The sequence below is a fragment of the Pongo abelii genome, chromosome 6, assembly GCF_028885655.2.
Source record: "Pongo abelii isolate AG06213 chromosome 6, NHGRI_mPonAbe1-v2.0_pri, whole genome shotgun sequence".
NCBI classification, from domain to species: Eukaryota; Metazoa; Chordata; class Mammalia; order Primates; family Hominidae; genus Pongo; species Pongo abelii.
The window spans coordinates 147,728,422-147,754,254 of NC_071991.2; the positions used below are offsets into that span (position 1 = coordinate 147,728,422).

At 52.0% G+C, this 25,833-nt stretch overlaps 1 protein-coding gene and 1 pseudogene across 1 annotated transcript in view; one reads left to right on the forward strand and one right to left on the reverse strand.

Moving 5' to 3' along the window:
• LOC112131356 (SCO-spondin-like) overlaps positions 1-18,828 on the forward strand; it is a 37,745-nt gene extending 18,917 nt beyond the window's left edge. Inside the window, 18 exon segments of the mRNA XM_054560792.2 lie at positions 438-591; positions 694-748; positions 1,902-2,006; positions 2,319-2,537; positions 2,647-2,774; positions 3,457-3,601; positions 3,682-3,832; positions 4,358-4,430; positions 5,183-5,240; positions 6,926-6,980; positions 6,982-7,133; positions 7,932-8,216; positions 8,523-8,687; positions 9,364-9,616; positions 10,873-10,919; positions 11,108-11,801; positions 12,015-12,160; positions 13,620-18,828. Of these exon segments, the coding sequence (XP_054416767.1) occupies positions 438-591; positions 694-748; positions 1,902-2,006; positions 2,319-2,537; positions 2,647-2,774; positions 3,457-3,601; positions 3,682-3,832; positions 4,358-4,430; positions 5,183-5,240; positions 6,926-6,980; positions 6,982-7,133; positions 7,932-8,216; positions 8,523-8,687; positions 9,364-9,616; positions 10,873-10,919; positions 11,108-11,289 (2,227 nt within the window). The 3' untranslated portion in view covers positions 11,290-11,801; positions 12,015-12,160; positions 13,620-18,828.
• A 5,381-nt stretch (positions 18,829-24,209) lies between these two features.
• LOC100937247 (small ubiquitin-related modifier 2-like) lies at positions 24,210-24,686 on the reverse strand (annotated as a pseudogene).
• Between the last annotated feature and the right edge of the window lie 1,147 nt (positions 24,687-25,833).

A 25,833-nucleotide genomic window follows, 5' to 3' on the forward strand; every position in this document is an offset into this window, starting at 1 on the left:
CTAGGAGTCCCAGAACCTCTTTGGGGACCCCTGGCCTTCCCCTTCTCTGGTTTTATGCCCTCTAGGTCTTGAAGGTGGGTAGAGGTAGACGGAGCCCGCAGATGCAGCTTCACAAACTCAGCTTGAATTCCTGGGCTGAGGCTTGCAGGGGGCTCTTGCCATAGCGGCCTCCCCAGCCCCCTCTGGGACCCACGGCGCTGGCTGCAGTGCTGGCACAAATTGCTTCCCTGGCTTTCTTCTGGGCCAGTTGCAATGTCTCAGGTGCAGGGGCAGAGTGGGCTTAGAGGGTGACCAGATGTCTCAGTTTGCCCAGGACTTCCTCAGTTTTATCACAGAAAGTCCCAAGTCCTGGGAATGTCCTCAATCCAGGCGAACCAGGAGAGTTGTTTACCCCAAGCTAGCCCCGTCACCAGGCCAGGGACATCCTCCCTTCTCAGGTGCCAGACGGAGCCCTGTGAGGGGTGTGAGCATCAGGGCCAGGTCCACTGTGTCGGGGAACGCTGGCGTGGGGGCCCCTGCAGGGTGTGCCAGTGTCTGCACAACCTCACCGCACGCTGCTCACCCTACTGCCCGCTCGGCAGCTGCCCCCAGGTGAGGGCACTGGAGTGTGTGGTGGGCAGAGCTGGAGGGGGTGTGGAGGCTGGTGGAATGGGTTGGAGATAGGCAGGCGGCCTGACCTCTGTGCCTCTGCAGGGCTGGGTCTTGGTGGAGGGGACGGGAGAATCATGCTGCCACTGTGCCCTACCTGGTGAGTGTGCCTGGGGAATGACAGGGAAGTCCCGGGGGGAGGACAATCGGCGGGGTCTTTGAGAGGGAACCAGGGGCACTGAGTGGGGGTGGCTGGATACCCCAGCCTCAGGGTGGCGGGAAGCCTGAGTTCTGCATGTCAAGGGAAGGAGGGGACCTCGGGGTGGGAAGGTTTCTTTCTGCCCTCCGTCTCTGTCCGCCCTGCCTTCCTGTGCTTTGGGGGCTTTCTGCCTCCCCCATGGTGCCACCTTTGAGGTGCTCTCTTTCCTCTCGTTCTGCTCAGATCTGCTTCCTCTAGTTGCTTTTCTTTTCGTCTTAGAACAGGTAAGACAGAGTTAAGTTGGACTTTTCAAAAGTATCTTTGCCTGGAAATGAGTTATAAATGAAACAGGAAAATACAAAGGCTTGAAATGGATGCATTTATGGGTCCAGGTTTTCTTCCCTCCCCTCCCCTCCCCTCCCCTCCTCCCCCCCCCCCCCCCCCGCCTTCTCTTCTTTCTGACAGGGTCTCACTCTGACGCCCAGGCTGGAGTGCAGTGGTGTGATCTCGGCTCACTGCAACCTCTGCCTCCTGGCTTCAAGTGATTCTCATGCTTCAGCCTCCTGAGTAGCTGGGGTTAGACATGCACCACCATGCCCAGCTAATTTTTGTATTTTTAGTAGAGACAGAGTTTTGCCACGTTGGTCAGGCTGCAGCTTTCTTATCCTAAAAGTGCATCCACGGGTTGCTGAGGTTAAAGCAGAGCCAGCATACTCAGCTGCACAGGTTGTTCACTGTACAAGTTAGCTGGTGATTGGGACCCAGACTCCAGCCCACAGAGCTGCTTTCATCCAGAGGCAGCCCCTTTCTAATGCCCATGAAGGTGCCTTTTTGGTTTCAGCACCCCTGGATTAGGAACTGCAGTTGCTGGGTCCTGGGCTGAAAGTAGTTTCAGGCTGGCAGTTTTACTCTATGTTCTCTGAATATTCAGTGGACGTGAAAGCCCCCGATTCACACCAAGGGAAGGAGGAGGGACCTTTCCCAGCTAGGAGGTTGTTCCTGGGAAGTCAGCAGGGAGAAAGTGCTCTAGGAAGTGGGGAGAGGCCTGAGTGCTGGGCCAGGAACTGTGAGCCTCTCGGTCTCTGTCTCCTGACCCTGAAGTCTCCTCCCACAGGAGAGAACCAGACAGTCCAGCCCACGGCCACTCCTGCCGCAGCTCCGGCTCCCAGTCCCCAGATCAGATTCCCTTTGGCCACTTACATTCTGCCTCCGCCAGGAGGTAAGGGCCATATGCTGTGGAGTGCAGTGCTGAGAGGGGCCATGCTGCCCAGAGGTTGTCCAACCTGGGAGGGGAAACAGGCCCTCGGGGACATCCTCCTTGCCCTGCACACTGTGGATGGTCATCCTAAGGATCTGGGAGTCATCCTATCTTAAGTTGCCCCTCTTGACTCTTCCCTCCCTGGGCTAAAGTCACCCGTGTGGGCCTTTCACATCCCCTAGCTCCCCGTGCGACTTCCTAACCGTGTCCCTGCAGGCTCCTGCCGCCCTGTGTCCTCCCCCACTCCAGCCTGTCTCTCTCTTCTGCACCCAGACCCCTGCTATTCTCCCCTGGGGCTGGCCGGACTGGCTGAGGGGAGTCTGCATGCATCGTCCCAGCAGCTGGAACACCCCACCCGGGCTGCCTTCCTGGGGGCTCCCACCCAGGGGCCCGGCCCTCAGGGATGGCACGCTGGAGGGGATGCTTATGCCAGGTGGCACACTCAGCCCCATTACCTGCAGCTGGACCTGCTTCAGCCCCGGAACCTCACTGGTCAGTGAGGAGGGCAGTGCTTGAGGGGGAGGCAGTGATGATGGGTGGGCGGCAGGTGTAGCTCCTTCAGCTCTGACCTCTGCTCTTGGCCTGGCCCCTCCCTCCCCAGGCATCATAGTGCCGGAGACTGGCTCCTCCAACGCATATGCCACCAGCTTCTCACTCCAGTTCAGCAGCAATGGTCTACACTGGCATGACTATCATGACATCCTGCCTGGCATCTTGTCCCTGCCCAAGGTACCACCCGCCCAAGGCCGATGGGGCCAGCGGCCCACCATGCCCTTTTGTGGGTTCCATAGTCTTTGTCCCCAAGGGCCTTCCAGTCTCCCCGAGGGGCATGGCCTGCATTCGATGCTTGTTGAATACCTGGTGAGTAGCAGGGACTGTGCTCTGTGGAGCTGAGGCTTGGGTGCCACTGTCACATGGATGCTGGAAACCATCCAAGTGGCTCAGACTCAGCAGGTGTGTGAAGCCTGCAAGGGAGAGAGCGTGGGGAGACACCGAGTTCACTGAGGGCCTCCGGGAGCCCAGACCCACGCAGGTCTTCGTGGAGAGCAGCCTGGGCACAGCCTCCCACTCAGGAGACAAACCGCACGAAGCAGTAGGAATCAGTCCATGCTGTGTGTTAAGTCTCAACTGTTTCAGGAGCACCTGCTCTGTGCCAGGTGCCGAGCCAGGCCCTGGGGACGCAGCAGTGAACAGGACCTGGCCTTTGCCCTAGGGGCACCTCCAGCTTAGCGGGAGGAGCTCAGTCCAGGACCAGCCCCCTCCAGGCTTGAGAGCCCAAATGCCTACTGCCAGGGTGGGGGGCATGGCTCTGGGAGGGGCCGTGAAAACTGGGGAAAAAGTGGGGTCACTCAAAGTCATGAGGTCAGCCTGAGAAAGAGGTGAAGCTGTCATCAGCATCCTCTCCTGGCAGCTTTTCCCCAGAGACTGGGACGACCTGGACCCTGCCGTATGGACTTTCGGCCGCATGGTGCAGGCGAGGTTTGTCCGGGTGTGGCCCCCCGATGTCCACCACAGCGATGTCCCCCTGCAGGTGGAGCTGCTGGGCTGCGAGCCAGGTACAGGTTGTACAGGGGTGGGCAGGGCAGGAGAGAGAGGGGCTGTGGGAAGAGCCCTGAGCCATACGTCCTCCACACAGGGTCCCCACCGGCACCTCTGTGCCCAGGGGTTGGACTCCGCTGTGCCAGTGGTGAGTGTGTCCTGAGAGGGGGCCCGTGTGACGGTGTTCTGGACTGCGAGGATGGCTCGGATGAGGAGGGCTGTGTGTTGCTGCCTGAGGGCACTGGCAGGTATACTGTGGCCGGCTGTGCAGCTCACGCCCTTGGCCTGGCCTTCGAGGGGACAGCCATGTGGCAGGGGCCCGGCACTGCCTTCACCCCCAAGGTGCCCAGACCCTGCATGCTGAAGAGCTGCAGCCGGGTGCCTTCAAGGCCCTTTCCCACCTGGATTCTAGGATTCCCTGCCTTTCTCATAGTTGATTCAGGGGTTCTCCAGGTGTGGGCCCTGAACCAGCAGCATCGGCAGCACCTGGAGCTTGTTAGAAGGGCAGGTTCTTGGGCCCACCCAGACCTGCAGGGGTGGGGCGCAGCAATGTGTGTCTTACAAGCCCCTCAGGTGATTCTAACCCATGGTCAAGTTGGGAGCTACTGTTGGGAACATCGCCTTTGTCCAGCCTCAGTGGGCAGAGTCCTTCCTGAAAGCCCACCCCAGCAAATACCCCAGGCCCGGCAAAAGCACACTGACGCCCCTGCCTGGAAGGGGGGCACTGGTGCTGGGAGGGCTCCTGGAGCCCTTTTGGCTATTTTTCTCCCCAGATTCCATTCCACAGCCAAGACCCTGGCCCTCTCCTCCGCCCAGCCGGGGCAGCTGCCGCACTGGCCCAGGGAGGTGAGTGTGGAGCCTTGGGCCCAGAGGGTGGAGTGGGGGGACAGGGACCTCGCCTCACGGCCTCACCAGCCCTGCTCCTGCACCAGCTGGCAGCGTCTCCCCTCTCCGCAACATTTCCTCCTGTGTGTTCCCTGGTACTGCTCTCAGGAGCCTTGCCGGTGCCTGGCAGAGGGCTGGGGGCTGGGGCAACACAGAGATGCAGAGACGTGCAGGCAGAGCGAGGGCCCAGAGGGGTTTGGGGACAAGAGAAGCCTGCACCCCTGATAGGGAGCTTATGCCCACGGGGCAGGCACCAGGGCATCTGGTGCTCAGAGCCTAAAAGAGCCCTGTGCCCCGGTCCCCAGGGGCCTCCCGGACAAGACATGAGGGCTGGAGAGGGGTGTCTATAGTGTGGAGAAGGCGCGGAGCACCTTCCCACCTGGAATAGCCTGGTTAGCAACCCAGAGTGTGTGGGTGGGGTAGGGGGTAGGGGGGGACACGTGCATTGGGTGGGGGAAGGGGAGTTTGAGGGGCAAGAGCTGAAATGGATCACCCTGGTGGACTGCTGAGAATGAGGTCCCTGAGCTCCTTGAGGGCAGTGGGCTGGTGCCTGGAAGCACAGTTGCATCCTCAGCTCTGTCCCGGGCTGTGGGGGAGGAAGATGGACAGGAAGCAGTGCTGGGACTGTGAGCGCCCAGGCTGTATCCTCAGGGGATGGGAGCTGCCCTCAGGGCCTGGGGCTGTGCAGGGTGCTGAGCCCTCTCCCTCTGCAGGGCCTGGCAGAGACTGAGCACTGGCCTCCCGGGCAGGAATCCCCCACGTCCCCGACAGGTGTGTGCACAGACTCCAGGCCTCCTCCCCAAACCCTTGTCCCACCTGTTCTTCCAGAGCCAGGGGCAGTTACATCTCAGGGGTTCAAATCTCCTGACCCCTGACTTCCCCACAACCGAGAAAGTCATGGGGTTGGCTCAGGGAGGAGACACTGGTCACTTTGGACATGGCCAGGTCCTGCCTCTGCCCACCCCTTGGGATTCCAAGGTATGTGGCTGTAGGTTGGCGGGGCGGGTAGCTCCAGGCCAGCTCCCAGGACTGAGCCTGTGCCCTGTAATGTGGCTGCCTCCCCAGATGCCTGGTCAGGACAGGTCTCCCCCATGGGGGTGGGAGGCCACTTGGCTCCAGCCTGCACTCGCTCTGCTCACCATCCATGGAGCCAGGCCCCCCTTTCTGAAGCGTTTGCTGGCATCAAATGTCTTAAGTGGGCACGGGAGTTGGATGTGGTCACCAAGTTGGCACGCTTCTATATAAGAAAGGAAGGGGCTCTGCCTGGTTATGAACTGGCCTCCCTGGAGCTACCTGATTATTCACCTGCCTGCTAGCCAGCAGAGAGCTGCCTCCTGGAGGGCCTGCTGTCCTGCGGGGATGGGGGATGGTAAGAGGGCTTTTGGTGTGGGTGAGTTCCTGCCCTCATTTCTAGCCCCTATGGGCAGGACCTGGGTGAGGCTTGGGGCAGCAGGGGCTGGAGAGGAAGGAGGGCGAGGGTGCCAGGTCTGCTCTTTCATTCTGGCTCATCCTCCCCTGGGCCTCAGCTTTTCCCCATCTGTGACACTAGGAGGCCTTATAGACAACTGTGACCCCTCCCTGTGAGTTCTGATGGAAGTTATTCAGAACCTGGCCGGACTGTTTCTGTGTCTTTTGTGAAAACCAGACAAAGCAATTGATCCATAACATGCAGACCCATGGGATACATTCTAATTTCATTCTCAGTCTGATTCTATTAAAAAAAAAAAAAAAAAAGGCTGTCTTTGAATGCATTTCTTGCCAGAAAATGAAACTCTTAACCCTTTTCACTGTAGCTGCCAGGAAGCCCAAAATCAGTTTGTTGTTGTTGTTGTTGTTTGTTTACAACAGAAACAATGAACTCACCCTGGGTCTCTGGTAGTGTTTACTCCCTCTGCTGCTGTGTTAAAATGACCTCAGTTCTTTGTCTCCCTAAATATCTTACTTTATGGTGAGTTTGAACTTGGAAGTTGCCATGTGTTTCTTCTTGGGAATAGAATAAAAATCTCAGATCAAAACAAGTCTTCTACTTTCAGCCAAAGTCCTTGTGCTCCTTGGATGTTTTTGATCCGAGGCCTCTCAGAAGGCATCAAATGCTTTGTCTGCTTTTCACAAAAGATACAGAAACAGTCCGGCCAGCTTCTGAATAACTTCCATCAGAACTCATAGGGAGGGGCCACAGTTGTCTATAAGGCCTCCCAGTGTCACAGATGGGGAAAAGCTGAGGCCCAGGCAGGTGGCACGGTGAGGCCCAGGGGAGGATGAGCCAGAATCAAAGAGCAGCCCTGGCGCCCTCACCCTCCTTCCTCTCCAGCCCCTGCTGCCCCAAGCCTTGTCCGCGGCACCTGTGATTACTCTGCACCACCAAGAAGCCTGGGATACCCTCTCGAGGGCCCCCACCTTCCTTTCCTGGGAAGGGGAGCTGGGCAAGCCTCACCTCCCTCCACCTACACCCACAGAGACAAGGCCCATGAGTCCTGGCCCAGCCTCCGGGGTGCCTCACCATGGGGAATCTGCAGATGGTGACCACCATCCCCATATCCCAGATGGAGGCCAGGACCCTGCCACCAGGTATGGCAGCTGTGACGGTGCTGCCCCCACACCCTGTGACTCCAGCGACCCCTGCTGGTAAGACGCCAAGCCTTTCTACCTGTGTGCAAAGCCTCTGTAAGCCCACCTTCCTTGTGAGGGGGACAGAGGCCCTTTGTTCAAGGTCACACAGCTCAAGGTGGGCAATGGGACGAGGTGGGCAATGGGGAAGAAAGAGGAGTGAGGGAGGGGAGGGGGGAGAGGCAGGGTGCCTCCAGGGGGTCTGGGCCAGGCTCTCGCAGTAGGAGGGAAAGAGGGGCCAGTGGAGAGTGGCTGGTGGGACATTGACAGTGTCCACAGGGACTCTTAATCAGTTTCTGGCATAGAAGGATCAGGAAGCGTTGATCTGGGGGAAACATGAGGATTGGTGGTGGTCCTGCTGAGGTGCTGTCCTGAGTCCAGGAGAGAGATGTGGGAATGTAGTTGAGCCCAGGTTCACAGGAGGCTCCGTGTCTGGCTCCTGAGGGGGAGAAGTGGGGCTGGAGGCTGGGTGCAGTGGCCCACGCCGATCATTCCAGCACATTGGGAGGCCAAGGTGGGAGGATTGCCTGAGGCCAGGAGTTCAAGACCAGCCTGGGCAACATAGAGAGACCCCATCTCTTAAAAAAAAAAATTAAAAATGTAGCTGGTCGTGGTGGCGCATGCCTGTGGTCCCAGCTCCTCGGGAGGCTGAGATGGGAGATCACGTGAGCTTAGGAGGTAGAGACTGCGGCAAGCTATAAGCATGCCACTGCACTCCAGCTGACAGATCCTGTCCTCAACCCCCCAAAAAAGCAGAAAAAAGGTGGGGCTGGAAAGTGGGGGTCCCAGCAAGTGAGCTGAGAAGGGGCAGAGGCTGCACCCTGAGCCCAGAGCAGCCTCCCTCCTCCTTGTGAGCCCTCTTCTGCCCACCTAGTTTCTCAGACGTAACCCAGGCTCCCCGACCCTCCCCAGCCCTGCCAGAAAAGGCCTTTGCACAAATGGCGTGTCCTGTTCCCCCCTCCACAGAGGTGCTGGGCTGGACGCCCTGGACTTCCTGGTCCTCCTGCTCCCAGAGCTGCCTTGCCCCTGGAGGGGGCCCCGGCTGGCGCAGTCGTTCCCGACTCTGCCTCAGCCCTGGGGATTCATCCTGCCAAGGAGAGGCCACCCAGGAGGAGCCCTGCAGCCCCCCTGTATGCCCAGGTATCCCCCTTGGGCCCAGGGGTGGCTCGGACACTGGGGTAGGATGAGGAGCAAAGAAGAATGCCCTTGATTCAGTTCTAGACACCTGGGAGGGGCCAAGGGTTGGAGCAAACCTGGCTATTGTCCTTAAGCCTCTCCCACCCCAGCCATTGCGCAGGAAGCCAGCCTGAGTGGTAGATGTAGGTGGGGGCTGGAGGCTGCAGTTAAGACCCTGCAAGCTATGCAGCTCCAGCCCCACGATGCCCTATCCTGGACTGTCTTTGCCGTGCCGGTATCTGTGACTCTGGATTGGGCTCTTCCTGGCAGTGCCAAGCGTCTGGGGTTTGTGGGCTCCCTGGTCCACTTGCTCAGCCCCCTGTGATGGAGGCATCCAGACACGTGGGCGCAGCTGCTCCAGCTTGGCTCCAGGGGATACCACATGCCCAGGACCCCACAGTCAGACAAGGGACTGCAACACGCAGCCCTGCACAGGTACCAGACTCCCTGCCTATTTTCCAGCGGGCCTCCCTGGCCCAGCTCCTGGGGATTTTGACCTTTCCCCCACCCTCACCTTCGCCCATCACTGCCCTCTGACTCCATGCCAGGTAATGCCTGGAGCTAAGGGAGCCTGGGATTTCCTGTGTCTCCTCTAGCTCCCTGCCTCTCCCACCTGCCACCGGGGACCAGGTCCCAGCAGCTGTGGCCCCTCAGCCCTTTGCTCTTCTTTGGTGGAGGCAGGCCTCCTTCCCCAGAGAACGGGCTCCCCGAGGGAGTCAGACTGGCCTTCCTTAGGGCAGAACACACTCAGGGCCAGAATCGTGGGGGAGCAGAGCTCGCACTTTGAAGCCCCTGGCCCCTTCCTTACTCTCCCTTGTCCTCTGAGTGTTCCTCCTATCCCAGATGACTGGAGTCCTCGTGGTCTGTTCTCAAGAATATTTGTATTAAAGTAGAACAAAGCCGTGACTGTGTCCTTGTGCCATCCCAGACACTGGAGCACAACTGTGAGGGTAGGGGCAGGAGGGGTGGCTTCTCTGGCACAGTCCTGCCCGGCAGGCTGCCGCCCCATGCCCTGCTTGCAGGTTCCCTTCCGCCCCTCTGCCTCCCTTCCCTTCCCATCCCTTCCCGTCCCTCCTGCCCCTGCTGAGACCTGCTTTGTCTTCCTATCCAGCCCAGTGCCCAGAGGACATGGTGTTCCGCTCAGCAGAGCAGTGTCACCAGGAGGGGGGCCCTTGCCCTCGGCTGTGCCTGACACAGGGCCCCGGGATAGAGTGTACGGGCTTCTGCACCCCCGGCTGCACCTGCCCCCCTGGTCTGTTCCTGCACAATGCTAGCTGCCTGCCCCGCAGCCAGTGCCCCTGCCAGCTGCATGGGCAGCTCTATGCATCAGGAGCAATGGCTCGCCTGGACTCCTGCAACAACTGGTGGGTCACAGCGTAGGGGCAATGTGGGAGAGGGGCCGGGGATCTACAGGTGGGCAGGCGTGGGCTCCCTCTCACAAGCACACCCCGTGGTGGGGTGCTCCGTTCCCCAAACACAACACAGCAGCCACGGGTGCCAGGCAGGGTCCTGGGAATACTAGAGTGAGTGGTCATCCGCATTTGACTTATGGGAAGATTGGGTCTCAGATCGATGGAGTGATTTATGATAGAACTAGAGATGGGAGAGGGTCTAACCTCTCATCACAGCTTTCTCTGGTTCTCTTTCCTGAATATAATTTCATACCTGGGATCCACTTGATTTCTGTTCAGAAACATTCAAGTGCCCAGTACCCAAAGCTGACATCAGGACCTGCCAGCAGAGGGTGCTCCAAGCGATTTCCCTCTTTTTTCTTTTTCTTCATTTCCTTCATTCTTTTTTTGTTTGTTTGTTTGTTTGTTTTGAGATGGAGTCTCGCTCTGTCGCCCAGGCTGGAGTGCAGTGGTGCGATCTCAGCTCACTGCAACCTCCGCCTCTCAGCTCAACCTCCACTTCCCGGGTTCAAGCAATTCTCCTGCCTCAGCCTCCCTAGTAGCTGGGATAACAGGCACCTACCACCATGCCAGGCTAATTTTTGTATTTTTAGTAGAGACGGGGTTTCACCATTTGGCCAGGCTGGTCTCCAACTCCTGACTTCAAGTGATCCACCTGCCTCAGCCTCCCAAATTGCTGGGATTACAGGCGTGAGCCACTGCGCCCGGGCCATTCTTCGTTTCCCTCTTGCTTTTTGCTTTATATACCCTTCCCCTCCTTCGATTTCCTCCTCCTTTATTCTTCCTCCCTCCTGCGCTTTCTTTCTCACTGTTCGTCTCTCCGATCTTTTTCTGGGACCTCCAGTATTTAATAAATAGGCTTTAAAACATGTATTGGAGAGAACAGCAAGTGTGGAGAAGTACCCAGTTCTCCCTCCTAGGAGAACTCCAGCTCTCTCTAAACTCCTCCTACCTGGCCCTGGCCCTCGAGGTCATTTCCCAATAAATACAAATGGATGAGACCTTGGGACAAAGGACAGCGCAGCGCCTGGGCATTGTGGGGCTCACTGAGGGCACATCGCGAACTTCGCAGGGGACATGGGCAGCAAGCTTCACACCCCAGACCCTCGGGTTTGTCTTCTGCAGTGGTCTCAGCTGCTTCCCCGGGGGTAAGGGCTGACTGTGGCCGTGATGGCCAGGTAGAGCCTCACTGCCTCCTCTCTCTGCAGCACCTGCGTCTCCGGTGAGATGGCATGCACCTCGGAGCGCTGCCCAGGTACCCCCATGCTTGGGGCACACGGGAATTGGGCAGTGGTGGGTCCTCAGGGACCATAGGGGACTTAGGCCCCACCTGAGATAAACTCCTGGGAGCTCGGTGGTGCCCAGGGAAGTTAGGGTATGAGAAGACTGACCTGGTTTCACACACACTGCCCTCTGCCCTCCACCCCCAACAAGCCCTGGCAGTGGCCTGTGGCTGGAGTCCCTGGACCCCGTGGAGTCTCTGTAGCCGCAGCTGCAACGTGGGCATTTGGCGCCGCTTCTGGGCAGGCACTGCACCCCCAGCTGCCTTTGGGGGTGCTGAGTGCCAAGGCCCCACCATGGAGGCTGAATTCTGCAGCCTGCGGCCATGTCGAGGTGAGAGCTAGGACTGAGGTCCTGAGACCTCCTTAAAGAACCTTCCAGAGAGAAGCCAAGAAGACGCCCATCACCCCCCACCCTGAACCTCCACCAGAGAAGTGCGAGAGACTTCGTTAAGAGATGCCGCTAAGAGGTGGTCCCCAGAGACTCCTTGAGGGTGCATTCCCTAACAGGGCCCCTCCTCAGAATAGCCCCAGCTTCTCCCTAGAGACCAGCCCAGTTCTAGGCCGAATCCTGGAGCCCCCCAAGCAGGTGTGAGGCACCTTAAGTGGGCTATGGCGCTGCAGGTGAAGTGGTGGAGGGTCCCCAGGGGTGTCTGGGTGGGAGGAGGAGAAGGTGGGGCGGGCATGGGAGGCAGGGCCTGTGGTGACCTGGGTACCACCCCCAGGTCCTGGTGGGGAGTGGGGCCCTTGGTCTCTGTGCTCCGTGCCCTGTGGTGGTGGTTACAGGAACCGCACCCGAGGCAGCGGCCTGCGCAGCCTCATGGAGTTCTCCACCTGTGGCCTGCAGCCCTGCGCAGGTGAGGCCTGCCCTGGGGACCCTCCAGTTCTCCTTACCAACCCAGGGCACTGTCAACCCCCTGACTGCCACCCCAGCACAGCCCTGTCCCTCAGCCCTTGTGCAGTCCCCATGAGCACCCCACCCATACCCAGAGCTGGTGCCTCTCCCAGGTTGGGAGCTCAGGGGAGAGCTGAGTGCTCTGGGGCTGGGCTGTCAATTTCTGTGTCCCCAGGGCCAGTGCCTGGCATGTGTCCCAGGGGCAAGCAGTGGCTGGACTGTGCCCAGAGCCCTGCCTCCTGTGCAGAGCTCAGCGCCCCAAGAGGGACTAACCAGACCTGCCACCCTGGCTGCCACTGCCCCTCTGGGATGCTTCTGCTGGTGAGTGTCCCCCCTGCCTGGCCCCAGTATACACGGAGCCGCTCGCCTCCGCCTTGCAAGTAGCTGGGACTACAGGTGTGTGCCACTGTGCCTGACTAAGTTTTGGGATTTTGCCATGTTGCTCAGGCTGGTCTTGGGTTCAAGGGATCCACCCACCTCAGCCTTCCTAAGTACTGGGATTACAGGCATGAGCCACCAAGCTCAGACTTAAACGTTATTTTTGAATAATAAAATATTTTAAACATCTAGAAAAGCACAAAAATATTGCTTCAGATACCCACAAAAAAACACTCAAAGAGTAACTATATGTTTGCCATATTTGCCTCACACATCTCCCTGTCTTTTTCAAAGAAATAAATAGTGACATACACAAAGCTCCATCACCCTCACCCTATTTTCTCTCCCTATTTCCTTCTTCTGAGCCAATCAGTACCCTGAGGTAGAGGCTGATCACTGTCTTCTATAAGCCAGGGTTCTTTGGTGCAAACAATAGACATAAACTCTACCTATTAATAGTTTAAGGAAAAATGCATTTTCTAAGGTGTATTAAATAGTTCAAGAATCCTTGGCAGGGCTAGAGGAAGAGCTTCTAGGTTAAATCCAGGTAACAAGGCTGACAATTGTTCCACAAAACTGGTCACATAAAGTCACTGACCCCAGATCCCTTTGGCTCCTGCCACAGTGATGGAGCTAACACTGCTGCCACTGACCCTAGGAGACACGCATACAGTCCCAGTGCCACATGAGCAAGCTGCCATCACCCCTACCACCACAGCTTAGCATGAGTGACCTGTGGACTAGACTAGATGCAGAACCTCACTCGCCCTGGGGGGATCATATGGGTCTAGTACCGTGTTTGCCAGAAGAGCTCCATCCTGTGCATGGCCTCTGCCTCGAGTTGTTCATTTCTGCCACTAACACTTACCCAGGTGCATCTTCTTCACAGTCCCCAAGTCCCTTGCAAAAACTGGCTCCAAAGCTTTCTGGGAAATGTTGTTTTTAGCTTTCCAGGCTCCAAGCAGGTCCCCAGGGAGCTGCCAAGAAGGCTCAGTGAGCCCTTCCAGTGTCTGTCAAAGAATCCAGTCTGTGTGTATCCATAACACACACACACTCTCTCTCTCTCTTTCTAGCTAATGTAAACCAAAATTAAATTCTAACCTCCAACCATCTGAATGCACACCTCCTCTTGGCCAGGGCATTCCAAAGTTAACGTGAAAAAAACTGGTTCAGGCCATGATGGGAAGGGAGGGTTGGATATGCCTCACTGTACCCTCCTCCCTTTTTGATTTCAGGAAGAGCTAACCAGAATTAACATCAACACAGACCTTAAGTCTGATAAGAAACATTTACAATCTATTCTGTGAAGCCTGGTACCTGGAGGCTTTATCTGCATGATAAAACCTTGGTCTCCACAATCCCTTGTCATAATAACCCAGACATTTCTTTCTATTGATTCCAGGTCTTTGGATAATAACTTGACTCTTTCAACCGATTGCCAATGAGAAACTTTAAAATCTACCTATGACCTGGAACACCCCCACCCACCCCATTTCAAGTTGTCCCACCTTTCTGAACTGTCACGTGTGTCCGTAGAGAAGACCACCTAAACAGGTTTTGTGTGAGCAATAAGGCTGTTTATTCACTTGGGTGCAAGTGGGCTGAGTCTGAAAAGAGAGTCAGCGAAGGGAGGCAGGAGAGAGGCAGCTTTATAGGACTTGGGTAGGCAGTGGAAAGTTACAGTTAAAGGAGGTTATCTATTGTTAGCAGAGGAGGGGGTTACAGGGTGCATGGTGGGGAGACCATAAGACTCATTATCCAAAAGAAGAATGTCACAAGGTCAATTAATCAGTTGGGGCAGGGCCAGAACAAGTCATAATGTGGAATGTCATAAGGTTGGTCAGTCAGTTAAGGCGGGAGCTAGCTGTTTCACTTCTTTTGTCGTTTTTCAGCTACTCCAGACTTCTTGGCTCCTGCAGGCCATCTGGACATATATGTGCAGGTCACAGGGGTTACAATGGCTGAGCTTCAGCTCAGAGGCTTGACATTCCTGTCTTTTTATTTATAAAGTATAAAGTTATAAGAAAAGATAAAGAAAATATCAGTTTTTTCTGGGGATTATGGGGGTAGGGGCGATGTTTCTCAGGACTGCTTCAAGTATGACCAGGAACTGTGTGGACACCTTAAAGAAAATTTTATAATGAGTTAGTCTAGTAAGTTTCGGGTCTAGGGTGCATTTCTACGTAGCTAACAAGGTGCCAGTTAGCATATTTTTGAGCTTGGAATTGCCCTAGTAAGTTCTTTAAAAACAGTAATCAGGCATATTAGCTTTAATGTAGATGGCGATGATTTTTTAGGCCGGGGAAGGAATAATGTTTTACATACCAAAGCTTTTTGTCCCCATTTTCTGTCATATGAATGGGATTCCCTGTTGTTAAGCCAATGATCTATTATATTACCCTTTTCCCATAGGTGTGAGTGGTGGTCTGAATGGAGAAGTTCAATAGTTTTGATTGTAGAACCTACGCAGGAGACATAATAAGTAAAATAATCTTTGTCTCCTGGATTAAGCTAAGGAAGAATGAATTTTCCATGATCTAAGAACCACTTGCCCCGAGTTGGAAAAGACTGGTAAAGCGGGTTTTTAGAAGAAGAGTACGTGGGAGTCATAGAGGAGAAAGAAAAATACTGGCCTTCTGGAGTGGGGGCTGGAATACTAGCGGGTGTGGAGGCATTGGTTATTTCCTTGGCTGTTTTGTCGGCATAGGCATTTCCTTTAGCAATAAGATCAGTTGGTTTCTGGTGTCTTTACAGTGAATGACCCCAGCCTTGGCCCGCAAGAGAGCAGCCTTAAGGAGGGCCTTTATTAGAGAGGCATTGATGATGGAAGAGCCCTGTGTGGTGAGAAAACCTCTTTCAGTCCAAGTGGCAGCATGGTCATGGAGGACGTGGAAAGCATATTTGGAGTCAGTGTAAATGTTAATGTGCATTCCTTTGGCAAGAGAGAGTGCATGGTTTAAAGCAATCAGTTCAGCTTGTTGGGAAGTAGTGGAGGGAGGAAGAGCAGGAGCCTTGATGATAGAGCTATGGGACACAACAGCATAACCAGATTTAGCTGGCGAGATTTGGCTGGGTTTAGAGGAACTGCCATCAATAAACTAAGTGTGGTCTGGGTTTGGGATTGGAAAAATAGAAATATGAGGAAAGGGGGAAGATGCTATGTGTATTAGGGAGATACAGTCGTGTGGCTCAGGGCTTGTGATGGGTGCTAAGTGAGAAGCTGGGTTGAAATCGGGCCCATGGGCAATAGTTACTGTTGGGGTTTTAATAAAGAGTGAATAGAACTGGAGATGTCGAGGGGCAGATAGTAAGTGTGAAACGTGTGAGGAGGATATTAATGCTTGAAGGTTGTGAGAACTGTAGAGGGTAAGTGGAACATAGCTTGTGATTGTGAGGGCTTCTAGACGTATTAAAGCAGCAGCTGCCACCGCAAGTAGACATGAGGGCCAGCTTAGAACTGTGAGGTCAAGTTGTTTGGATAGAAAGGCTATAGATCGTGGGCCTGGCTCCTGTGTGAGAACTCCAGCAGCACAGCGTTGTATTTCAGCTGTGTGAAAGGAAAAAGGTTGAGACGAGTCAGGCAGTGCCAGTGTGGGAGCTGTTTCTAGGGCCTTTTTGAGAGAATGAAAGGAAGAATGGGGAAAGGACTTAGGGTCTACGGGATCAGTTAAATCACCTTCAGTGAGCTTGTAAAGCGGTTTGGTTAGAATGGCAAAGCTTGGTACCCAGAGTTGCAAGTATCCAACAATGCCTAAGAAGGAAAGGAGTTGTTGTTTGGTGGTCGGGATAGGGGTCTGGGAGATTAACTGAACACGGTCTGCAGGAAGAGTGTGTGTATGTTGATGGAGAACTATGCCGAGATATGTAACACTAGGGGAAGACATTTGAGCCTTGAAGGGGATACTCAGTACCCTTTTGAGTAGAGGTGTTGAAGAAGTAGGATAGTGTTCTGCTGGGAAGACTGGTAAGAGGGGCTGCAAAGAAGAAGGTCATCAACATATTGAATAAGGTGGGAGGCAGATGAGCAGAAAGAAAGTAAGTCATGAGAGAGGGCCTGACCAAAGTAGTGTGGGCTGTCCCTGAAACCTTGGGGTAGGACAGTCCAGGTGAGTTGCTGGGACTGGTGGGTGTCGGGGTCAGTTCAGGTAAAGGTGAAAAGAGGTTGGGAGGAGGGATGCAAGGGGATGGTAAAGAAGGCATCTTTGAGGTCGATAACAGAATAATGGGTTGTGGAAGGGGGTACTGAGGAGAGGAGAGTATAGGGGTTTGGCACAACAGGATGGATGGGAAGGACAATTTGATTTATGAGGCAAAGATCTTGAACTAACCTGTAGGACTTGCCTGGTTTCTGGGTGGGTAGGATAGGGGAGTTGTAAGGAGAATTTGTAGGCTTTAAAAGGCGAAGGTCTTGAACTAGCCGGCTTCTGGACAGGTAGGATAGGGGAGTTGTAAGGAGAATTTGTAGGCTTTAAAAGGCCATGCTGTTAACAGGCAAGTGATAATAGGCTTCATCCCTTTAAATCCTGCTGTGGGATGGGATACTGGCGTTGAGCAGGGTAACAGTGATTAGGTTTTAATGGAATGGTAAGGGGTGCATGGTCGGTTGCCAGAGAAGGAGTAGAGGTATCCCACACTTGTGGATTAAGGTGGGGAGACACAAAGGGAGGATGTGAAAGAGGCCTTGAATTGGGCAAAAGGATAGCAATGAGGTGTGGCAGTAGCCCAGGAATAATCAGGGAAGCAGATAATTTGGTTAAAATGTCTCAGCCTAATAAGGAAACTGGGCAGGTGGGGATAACTAAAATAGTGCATAAAAGAATGTTGTCTGGGTTGGCACCAGAGTGGGGGAGTTTTAAGAGGTTTAGAAGCTTGGCCGTCAATACCCACAACAGCTATGGGGGCAAGGGAAACAGGCCCTTGAAAAGAAGGTAATGTGGAGTGGGTAGCCCCCATATCAATTTAAAAGGGGACAGACTTACCCTCCACTGTAAAAGTTACCCGAAGCTCGGTGTCCATGATGCTCCAGGGGGCTTTCCCAGGTGATCGGGCAGCATCAGTCTTCAGCCGCTAAGCCGAGATCTGAGAAGCAGTCAGCCAGAGAGCTTTGATCCAGAGCTCCAGGGGCCCTAGAAGTGGCTGTGATATTAGTTGGACAGTCCGATTTCCAGTGGGGTCCCACACAGGTGGGACACGGCTTAGGAAGAATCCTGGGCTGCGGGCATTTCTTGGTCCAGTGGCCAGTTTTGCGGCACTTGAAGCAAGGTCCATGAGGAGGATTTAAAGGAGTAGCTGGAGGCTGTGGTTTGGTTGTTCTGAAGTTTTTGTGTGCTGAAGGCATGGCTGGGGTTTGTCTTACAGCGGAGGCAAGCAGTTGCAGCTCTGAAATGCGTTGCCGCTTGGCTGCCTCTTTATTGTTGAACACCTTGAAGGCGAGGTTGATTAATTCCTATTGTGGGGTTTGAGGGCCAGATTCCAATTTTTGAAGCTTTTTTCTAATGTCAGGAGCTGACTGGTGATAAAACGCATATTGAGAATAAGATGGCCTTCTGGCCCTTGAGGGTCTAGGGCTGTAAAGCATCTAAGGGTAGCCGCCAAGTGGGCCAAGAACTGGGTTGGGTTTTCATCTTTACCTTGAGTGGCTTCTTTAAGCTTGTCACAACTAACAGCTTTGTATGCTGCCTTTTTTAGCCCTGCAACTAGGCAAGAGACCATGTAATCTCACCTAGCTATACCTGGGAAGCCTGTCTGGTATTCCCTTCAGGGATCATCTCGGGGAACTACCCTGATGCCTTCTTGGAGGTCTGGCCCATGATGCCAGCAGGTGTCCGTGTGAGCATGGGCTAGGGTATAAACTCGTTCCCGCTCATCTGGGGAGAGGGGAGAGGTCAGGATGGCATTTAAATCACTCCAGGTTAAATTGTAGGACTGAGTCAAATATTGGAATTCCTGTATATATTTAGTGGGGTCTGATGAGAGAGAGCCCAGATGCTGACTGATTTGGGAAAGGTCTGAGAGAGAAAAAGGTACATGAACCCTTACTATGCCCTCAGCTCCAGCCACCTCTCTAAGAGGAAACTGTTGGGCAGGTGGGGGAGAGCTAGTCATGGAATGAAACAGTAAGCCAGACTGAGGGTGAGGAGGGGAGGTGATAGAAGAATTATAAGGTGGGGGAGCGGAGGCTGAGGAAGAATTGGGACTTGATTCAGCCTGTCAAGGAGTGGCCTGGGGAGGGGGAGAGAGGTCAGAGGGGTCTGCAGAAAAGGAGGATTCAGAAGACTCTGAGGTTGGGGTAGAGACTGAAGAAACGGACAGGAGAGAAAGAAGAAAGATTTGGGATGAGTTGCATTGGGAGCAGCAGCTAGGGAGGGAATGAAGTGTAAAAAATGCCTGGACATAAGGCACCTCAGACCATTTGCCCATTTTTCCACAAAATTTATCTAGGTCTTGTAGGATGGAGAAATCGAAAGTGCCGTTTTCTGGCCACTTGGAACCATTGTCAAGTTTGTATTGGGGCCAAGCGGAGTTGCAGAAGAAAATAAGGTTCTTAGGTTTTAGGTAAGGTGAGAGTTTAAGAGGTTTTAAGTTTTTAAGAACACAGACTAAGGGGGAAGAAGCAGCAGGGCTGCCCACTGGTCACCTCCCTCACCAGGGGCTGCAAAGTGGCCTGGAGCTCCATACTGAGTAGAAGACTTTGGGCCAGAGTAGGATGCAGTGCCAGACACCACCTGTGTCAGTTCCTGTAGTGCCTGACGGTCTATTTCCCTGCCGTCCAGGCTGTGTACCCCCCTGTGGGAGAAGACTTGGGCCAGGCTGAGCCAGGTTCCCTGACTGTGTGCAGCCGTTCTGCCCCACAGAAGCTGCTCCTTGGTATCCGATCTCTGGAGTGTCTGGGCTGCAACTGACAGGAGTTCAGAGGACACCCCAGGGGCAGTGGCAGTGCCCGTCTCTGATATGCTCCGCTCCCACGAGCCCTTGTACGCTCCTGCTAGCCCCTGGCTTGTGGGCTTGGCCTCTGAGCTGGACTCCTTTCGGTCCTTGTTGCAAGTGGGCCACCTTCACCTGGAAGGCCAGGTCGTGGTACTTCTGCGTCTCATTGGGCCCCAGGGTGTACCACCGCTCGCTCAGGATCTGGCTGACGGTCCGGTTATCCTGGTTGGGGTGACCCTGGTGCACCCTGCCAGGGCCTGGTGCCGCTTGCTGAAGATCATGACCGCCACTCATGGGCCACCGGATGTGGTCCTTGTCCCATTTGTTGGGGCTGCGTCCATCCTTCTCAGAAGATGAGTCCTGTTCCTTGCGCAGGGCGCCGAGGGACTGGGCCTGACATCATCTGAGTGGTAGAGGCAACTGGGTGTCAGGAGACATGACGGAGAGGAAAGCATCATCGTGGTCATTCTCTGTCTCACTATCCAGCAGGGACTCCCCTGAGGGGCCCAGGGCTCCTCCTCCATGGTGGGAGGTGGGCTTTTACCAGGTTCCACCACCCCCAAAGTGTGTGGGGTTCTGGGCCCTGGGCTTTCAGGGCAGGTGGCTCCAGGGGGCCGCCCAGGGTCAGCACTCCCTGTCCCGCCTGGTGGACACTCGGGAGAAACAGCTGCTGACTTGGCAGGTTCTTTGCTCTGGTTGGAGGCCAATGAGTGACTGGCAGGTTGCTGGGCCTCACACGGCTGCAGGGAGCGATCAGGAAGGGGACAGAGTACCAGGAGAACACAGCCACAGAGCAAGGTTCCATGTTCCTCCACACAAACGTGTTGATGCCACCAGAGGCCTCGCTGGACGCAGACATCAGGGGCCTGTGGGCCAAGTACATGGTCTGGGCAGGGGGTTCCTGGCAGGGGCTCACACCTCCTCAGCCCCCTCCTCAGCCAAGGCAGCTTGGATCCACCGAAGGGGGGATGGGAGGGGAGCACGAGGCCAGGCCTCGTTTTTGTTTTGTTTTTTTTTTTTTTTGAGATGCAGTTTGGCAGGCTGGAGTGCAGTGGTGTGATCTCAGCTCACTGAAACCTCCACTTCCTGGGTTCAAGCAATTCTCCGGCCTCAGCCTCCCAAGCATATGCACGTTTACTGCTGAATATTATATATTTTCTTATGCTTTCATGTGATTAATTAGCATTCTTTTTTTTTTTCTTTTTGAGACAGAGTGTTGCTCTGTCGCCCAGGCTGGAGGGCAGTTGTGTGATCTCGGCTCACTGCAACCTCCGCCTCCTGGTTTAATTGATTCTCCTGCCTCAGCCCCCTGAGTAGTTGGGATTACAGGCACCCGCCACCACACCTGGCTAATTTTTTGTATTTTAGAAGGCGTGGGTTTTTGCCATGTTGGCCTGGCTGGTCTTGACCTCCTGACCTCAAGTGATCCACCCTCCTCGGCCTCCCAAAATGCTGGGATTACAGGCATGATCCACCACACCCAGCTGCTTTCTTTCATTTTTACTTGAAAAACTCCGTTAAGCATTTCTTTTAAAGTAGACCTAGTGGTGGCTCATGCCTATAATCCCAGCACTCTGGGAGGCCAAGGTTTCAGGATCGCTTGAGCCCAGGAGTTCAAGACCAGCCTGGGTAACATAATGAGACACCATCTCTACAAAAAATGCAAAAATTAACTGAGCATGGTGGCACGCACCTGTAGTCCCAGCTACCTGGGATGCTGAGGTGGGAGGATCACTTGAGCCCGGGAAGTCACAGCTGCAGTGAGCCATGATCGCACCACTGCACTCCAGCCTGAGCAACAGTGTGAGACCCTGTTTTTTATTTTTTATTTTTATGTATTTATTTTTTAAAGACATAGGTAGCTAGAGTAATACAGAGATGAAAGGGAGAGTATTCACACATGCTTCTTAAAATAGAAATTACTAAATTTTATTTTACTTAAAAAGTTAACAGAAAATGACATATTTGTGAAATTAAAGAATTTTTTTTTACTACTAGAGATATTAATTCCCAAAAGAGTCATTTAACATTAAGAAAAATGATTATGGTTATAAAAGCTACTAAATGGGCATATTTCACAGCACACACACAGACATACACACACAGCCACACACACACAACTCTAAGACTGATTCTGTGTTTTCTAGGAGAGAAAATATATTTTATTTTCTTTCCCTCATAGGTTCTTAGGTGAAATAGCCTCCTAAAAATAAAAGCAGAAGTTTGGCTGGGCACTGTGGCTCATGCCTGTAATCCTAGCAATTTGGGAGGCTGAGACGGGTGAATCACCTGAGGTCAGGAGTTTGAGACCAGACTGGACAACATGGTGAAAACCCATCTCTACTAAAAATAGAGAAAGTAGCCAGGTGTGGTGGCAGGCGCCTGTAATCCCAGCTACTCAAGAGGCTGAGGCAGGAGAATCGCTTGGACCTGGGAGGCAGAGGTTGCAGTGAGCCAAGATCGTGCCTCTGCACTCCAGGCTGGGCAACAGAGCAAGACTCCATGTCAAAAAAAAAAACAGTTTATTGAGTCATTGCTGTACCCATCATACAGGAAAGGCTTCTCAGTTCAAGTGGATTTCTTTCTCAAGGCAGTGGCTTAGGGGCCTTGCTTAAATAGTATTTTAACAAAGACTCATAAATCCTATAGTGACAAGAGAGCATCTTCAGGTTTCCAAAAGGTGGGAAAATGTCGGAAGGTAAATCTACGGGAAGAGGAAAGTCTCTGGCGCTTTTGTCTATGAGCTTATAAGCAAACCCTGCAAGTCCTATCTTTAGGTGGGAAAGGCAGAGAGGAGGCAGGAAGACCTTTTGTCTTTGTAAATTGCCGTCCTGCCATCAGGCAAGCGGAGGGAAGGGTAGAGTGTCCCCTGCCCTTTAATCTTCTTCAGCTCCACAATCCCTAGTATATTACAGAAGAATATTTTGGTTTCTTTCCGTTTTAACCACATATTTCCACTTTTACAGCATCCATTGATATCCTGGTACATGGTAAAACTTTCTCTTTGATAGACTGCTGCAGATATCCAATTCCAAGAATGTGAGGACTTCATCACTGTTGCACTCTCTCCCACTACTCCCTTTTGCTGACCTCTTTATTATTATTGCTTAGAATTCTTTTTCTTTTTTGGCTTATGGCTCTGATGTGGCTGGAAGATGCACTCTCTTAGAAGAGGAGAAGGATAGCTTGAGACTTAAGTCTCATAAGGCCAGTATCATACATATTGTATTAGTCTATTCTCATGCTGCTATGAAGAAATACCCGAGACTGGGCAATTTATAAAGGAAAGAAGTTTAATTGCCTCACAGTTCCACAGGGCCAGGGAGGCCTCAGGAAACCTACACTCATGGGAGAAGGGGAAGCAAACACGTCCTTCTTCACATGGCGGCAGCAAGGAGAAGTGCTGAGCAATGAGGGGAAAGCCCCTTATAAAACCGTCAGATCTCGTGAGAACCCACTCACTAGCACCAGAACAGCATGGAGATAACACCCTCATGATTCAATTACCTCCCACCAGGTCCCTGCCACCACACGTCGGGATTATGGGAACTACCATTCAAGATGAGATTTGGGTGGGGACACAGCCAAAGCATATCACCAAACCATATCATATTCAGCAGGTTTGAGGGAAATGCTATACATATTTATAAGGGAATTGGGTAAACACATATGTCGCATACATCCCACATTTACTTTGAGACTGAGTTTTAGCATTAGAACGAGATGGAATTCGGCTCTTTACAACAAAAAGTGAACTACAGGATACACAGACAGTTTGTGCAAATCCTCTATAAGCTGCTGAAACTGGCCAAAGGCCTGCAGTAGCTTATCAGAAAAGAATGTTTGTGAGGTCCGTCCTCTGTCCAATCAGTGTTGTAGTGGTCTGGGTTGTAAATCAGAATTGATACCTCCTATTGTTGGGGAGTTTAGCCAAAGGAATTTAGACATTTGCCATGCCAGCCAGGCCCTGAACCCTCTGCCCATAGGTAACTTCATTTCCTGAAGCTTTGAGTGCAACTTAGTTGATAAAGTGGTGTCTATTTTGGTCTCTCAGATCACAAACTTTCTTTTCTTTTTTTTTTTTTTTTTTGAGATTACTCGGGGATTACAGGCCTAAGCCACCACACCTGGCTTTAGATCATACTTTCTTCCATGCCATTAATTTGCTTTCGGCCCTGTTTAGTCTGTTTCTTGTTGCATCTAGTTAATTTATTACATTTGTAATGTGGAGAAATATGAGTCAGTACAAAGAAGTAAGAAAGGAAGAAAAAGTAAAAATCAAAACCAAAAAAGCAGAACAAAGAGAAAGTCCAAACTGGTGACTATCTTCTGTCTGTGTATAAAAGACTGTGAAGTAGGGCACACCTCCATAAGAGAAGTCACAGGGAGCCACATCTACCCACCCATATTTATGTCCTTTGACTTGCTTTTTTCTTCTTTTGTGTTTATTCCTCCTCCGCAAGTAAGTCACTGCACTCAGGAGACCGTTGGATAGGAGGGGGGAACAGGTGTTGTTCCTCTGGTGATCTTGGACATCAGATTATTTTTTTGCAACCTACAAAACTATAAAGTGAAGTTTGGCAGTTCCTCAGAAAGTTACCAGTGGAGTTTCTTTTCTTTCTTTCTTTCTTTTTTTTTTAAACAAGTTTATTTAAACAACAAGATGCTTGACTTGAAGGGAAAACTATCTAGGATTCTTTTTTTTTGTTTTAGAGTAATTTATCCCTACTTAAAGACAGATTGCCCTACATGTAACAGCTACGTACAAAAAAGTTATAGAATTATCCTTGGTTTTACAATGATAAATGAAAAACATTAAAATTCTGCAATTGAACAATGTATGCAAGGATTTTTGTGTTGTTTTTTTTTTGTTGTTGTTGTTAAAACAGTGAGAGCAAAATAACTTACTGGAATATAAAGGTAAGAGCTGAATGAGCATGCCACTAATGGAGAAAGGGGGTATTTTCACAGAATCAGTATTTTTCTCCATCCCATCTCCACTTGATGTCAATCAAAACATACCATTGGCTGTTTAGTTAAAAAAAATGCAATATGCTTATGCACATATACCAGCTACTTTATGTACAATAAAGGAATGGGGAAGGGGGAAATGAAAGAATAGAGAAAACTATGCGGTAGTAGTCAGGATGTGGTGGAACCAAATTGCAGTTTTCTAATTGAAAATGTCATCTTGGTCTTTAAAGAACAGAGTTCTGGAGTAAAGAAGCAGGTTCGCTTTTCAGTAGACACCTCCCGTCTGCTGTTGGAACACATCAATTGTATCTTCATCCTCCATTTCCAACTGTGCAGGTGTGTCTGTTTCATTGATTGGCTGCCCGTCGAATCAGAATCTGATCCGCCTCATTGACAATCCCTGTTGTTCACAATAGGCTTTCATTAGTTTACTAAGTGGTGTATGCCTCTTAATCTTAAACTGCACCACAGAACCATCCTGCCCCGCCACCTTCAAATTAATATGATCATTGTTCTCTGACTTGACTCCTTCCTTGGGCTTTTCGTCGGCCATGGCGAGTGCTGAAGTATATGTTTTTCCTACCTTTGCTCGTTGTCATAGAGCATTTTAGTTGTTTACACCATTATTTGTACTTTCTAATATTATATGGAATAAATTGTGACTTACGAGCCATAGGAATTTGTTAGAAATGGCCAAGGGAAGCACTACAGAATTTCAGTTCATTCCATTCACATAATTTAATTTCAGCTTATGTATGTCTCCTAAATAATATTAACATGGGCCTAAAAATCAGCAAATAACTTACTTCAGTTTAGAACAGTAATTTCAAACTCGTTTATGTCTGATAAAATAGCATAATGTAACAGCAGTCTAATCTCATAAATTGTAGTGTCTCATTTCTATTTTAGTGGTGGGTTGGTGTCACTTAGAAATGAAAAAAAAAAAAAAAGAAGCCACTTGGGCTTTTTGGTGAATAATGTATACTGTGAAATTTCATCAAACGTTCCACCAGAAGAGTTCATGCCCACTATCTCAGGTGATACATGTGTTGAAAATGTAGTTTAAAAGGGATTTCTGGGGCCCAACGTAGAGGCTCATGCCTGTAATCCCAGCACTTTGGGAGGATGAGGTGGGTGGATCACAAGGTCAGGAGTTCAAGACCAGCCTGACCAACATGGTGAAACCCCATCTCTACTAAAAATACAAAAAAAATTAGCTGGGTGTAGTGGTGCGTGCCTGTAATCCCAGCTACTCAGGAGGCTGAGGCAGGGGAATTGGTTCAACCTGGGAGGCAGAGGTTGCAGTAAGCAAAGACTGTACCACTGCACTCCAGCCTGGTGACAGAGTGAGACTCTGTCTCAAAAAAAAAAAAAAAAAGGGATTTCTGTGCATCTTCTGGGTAGAAGAGGTGGCAATGTTGTGGAAGTATTAAAATTGCGGTGACGCAATTTCAGTGCTGTAGGTCACAGTGAGATGAGACCTGAAATTTGTTCCAGAAAATATAAGTTGGGGTGATGGAGTTATCGTATTCTAAGGATAACTTAGTTATGCTTATTGCTTAGTTATGCTTATATGCATAGTTGTGCTAATTCTGTAGCCACTAGTCACATTTCAAGTGTACAATAGCTGCATGTGGCCAGTAGCTCCCTTATTGGACACACAGGCTATGAGACAATAGCAGTGTTGCAGAAAATTCTCTCACAGCTCGCTATGA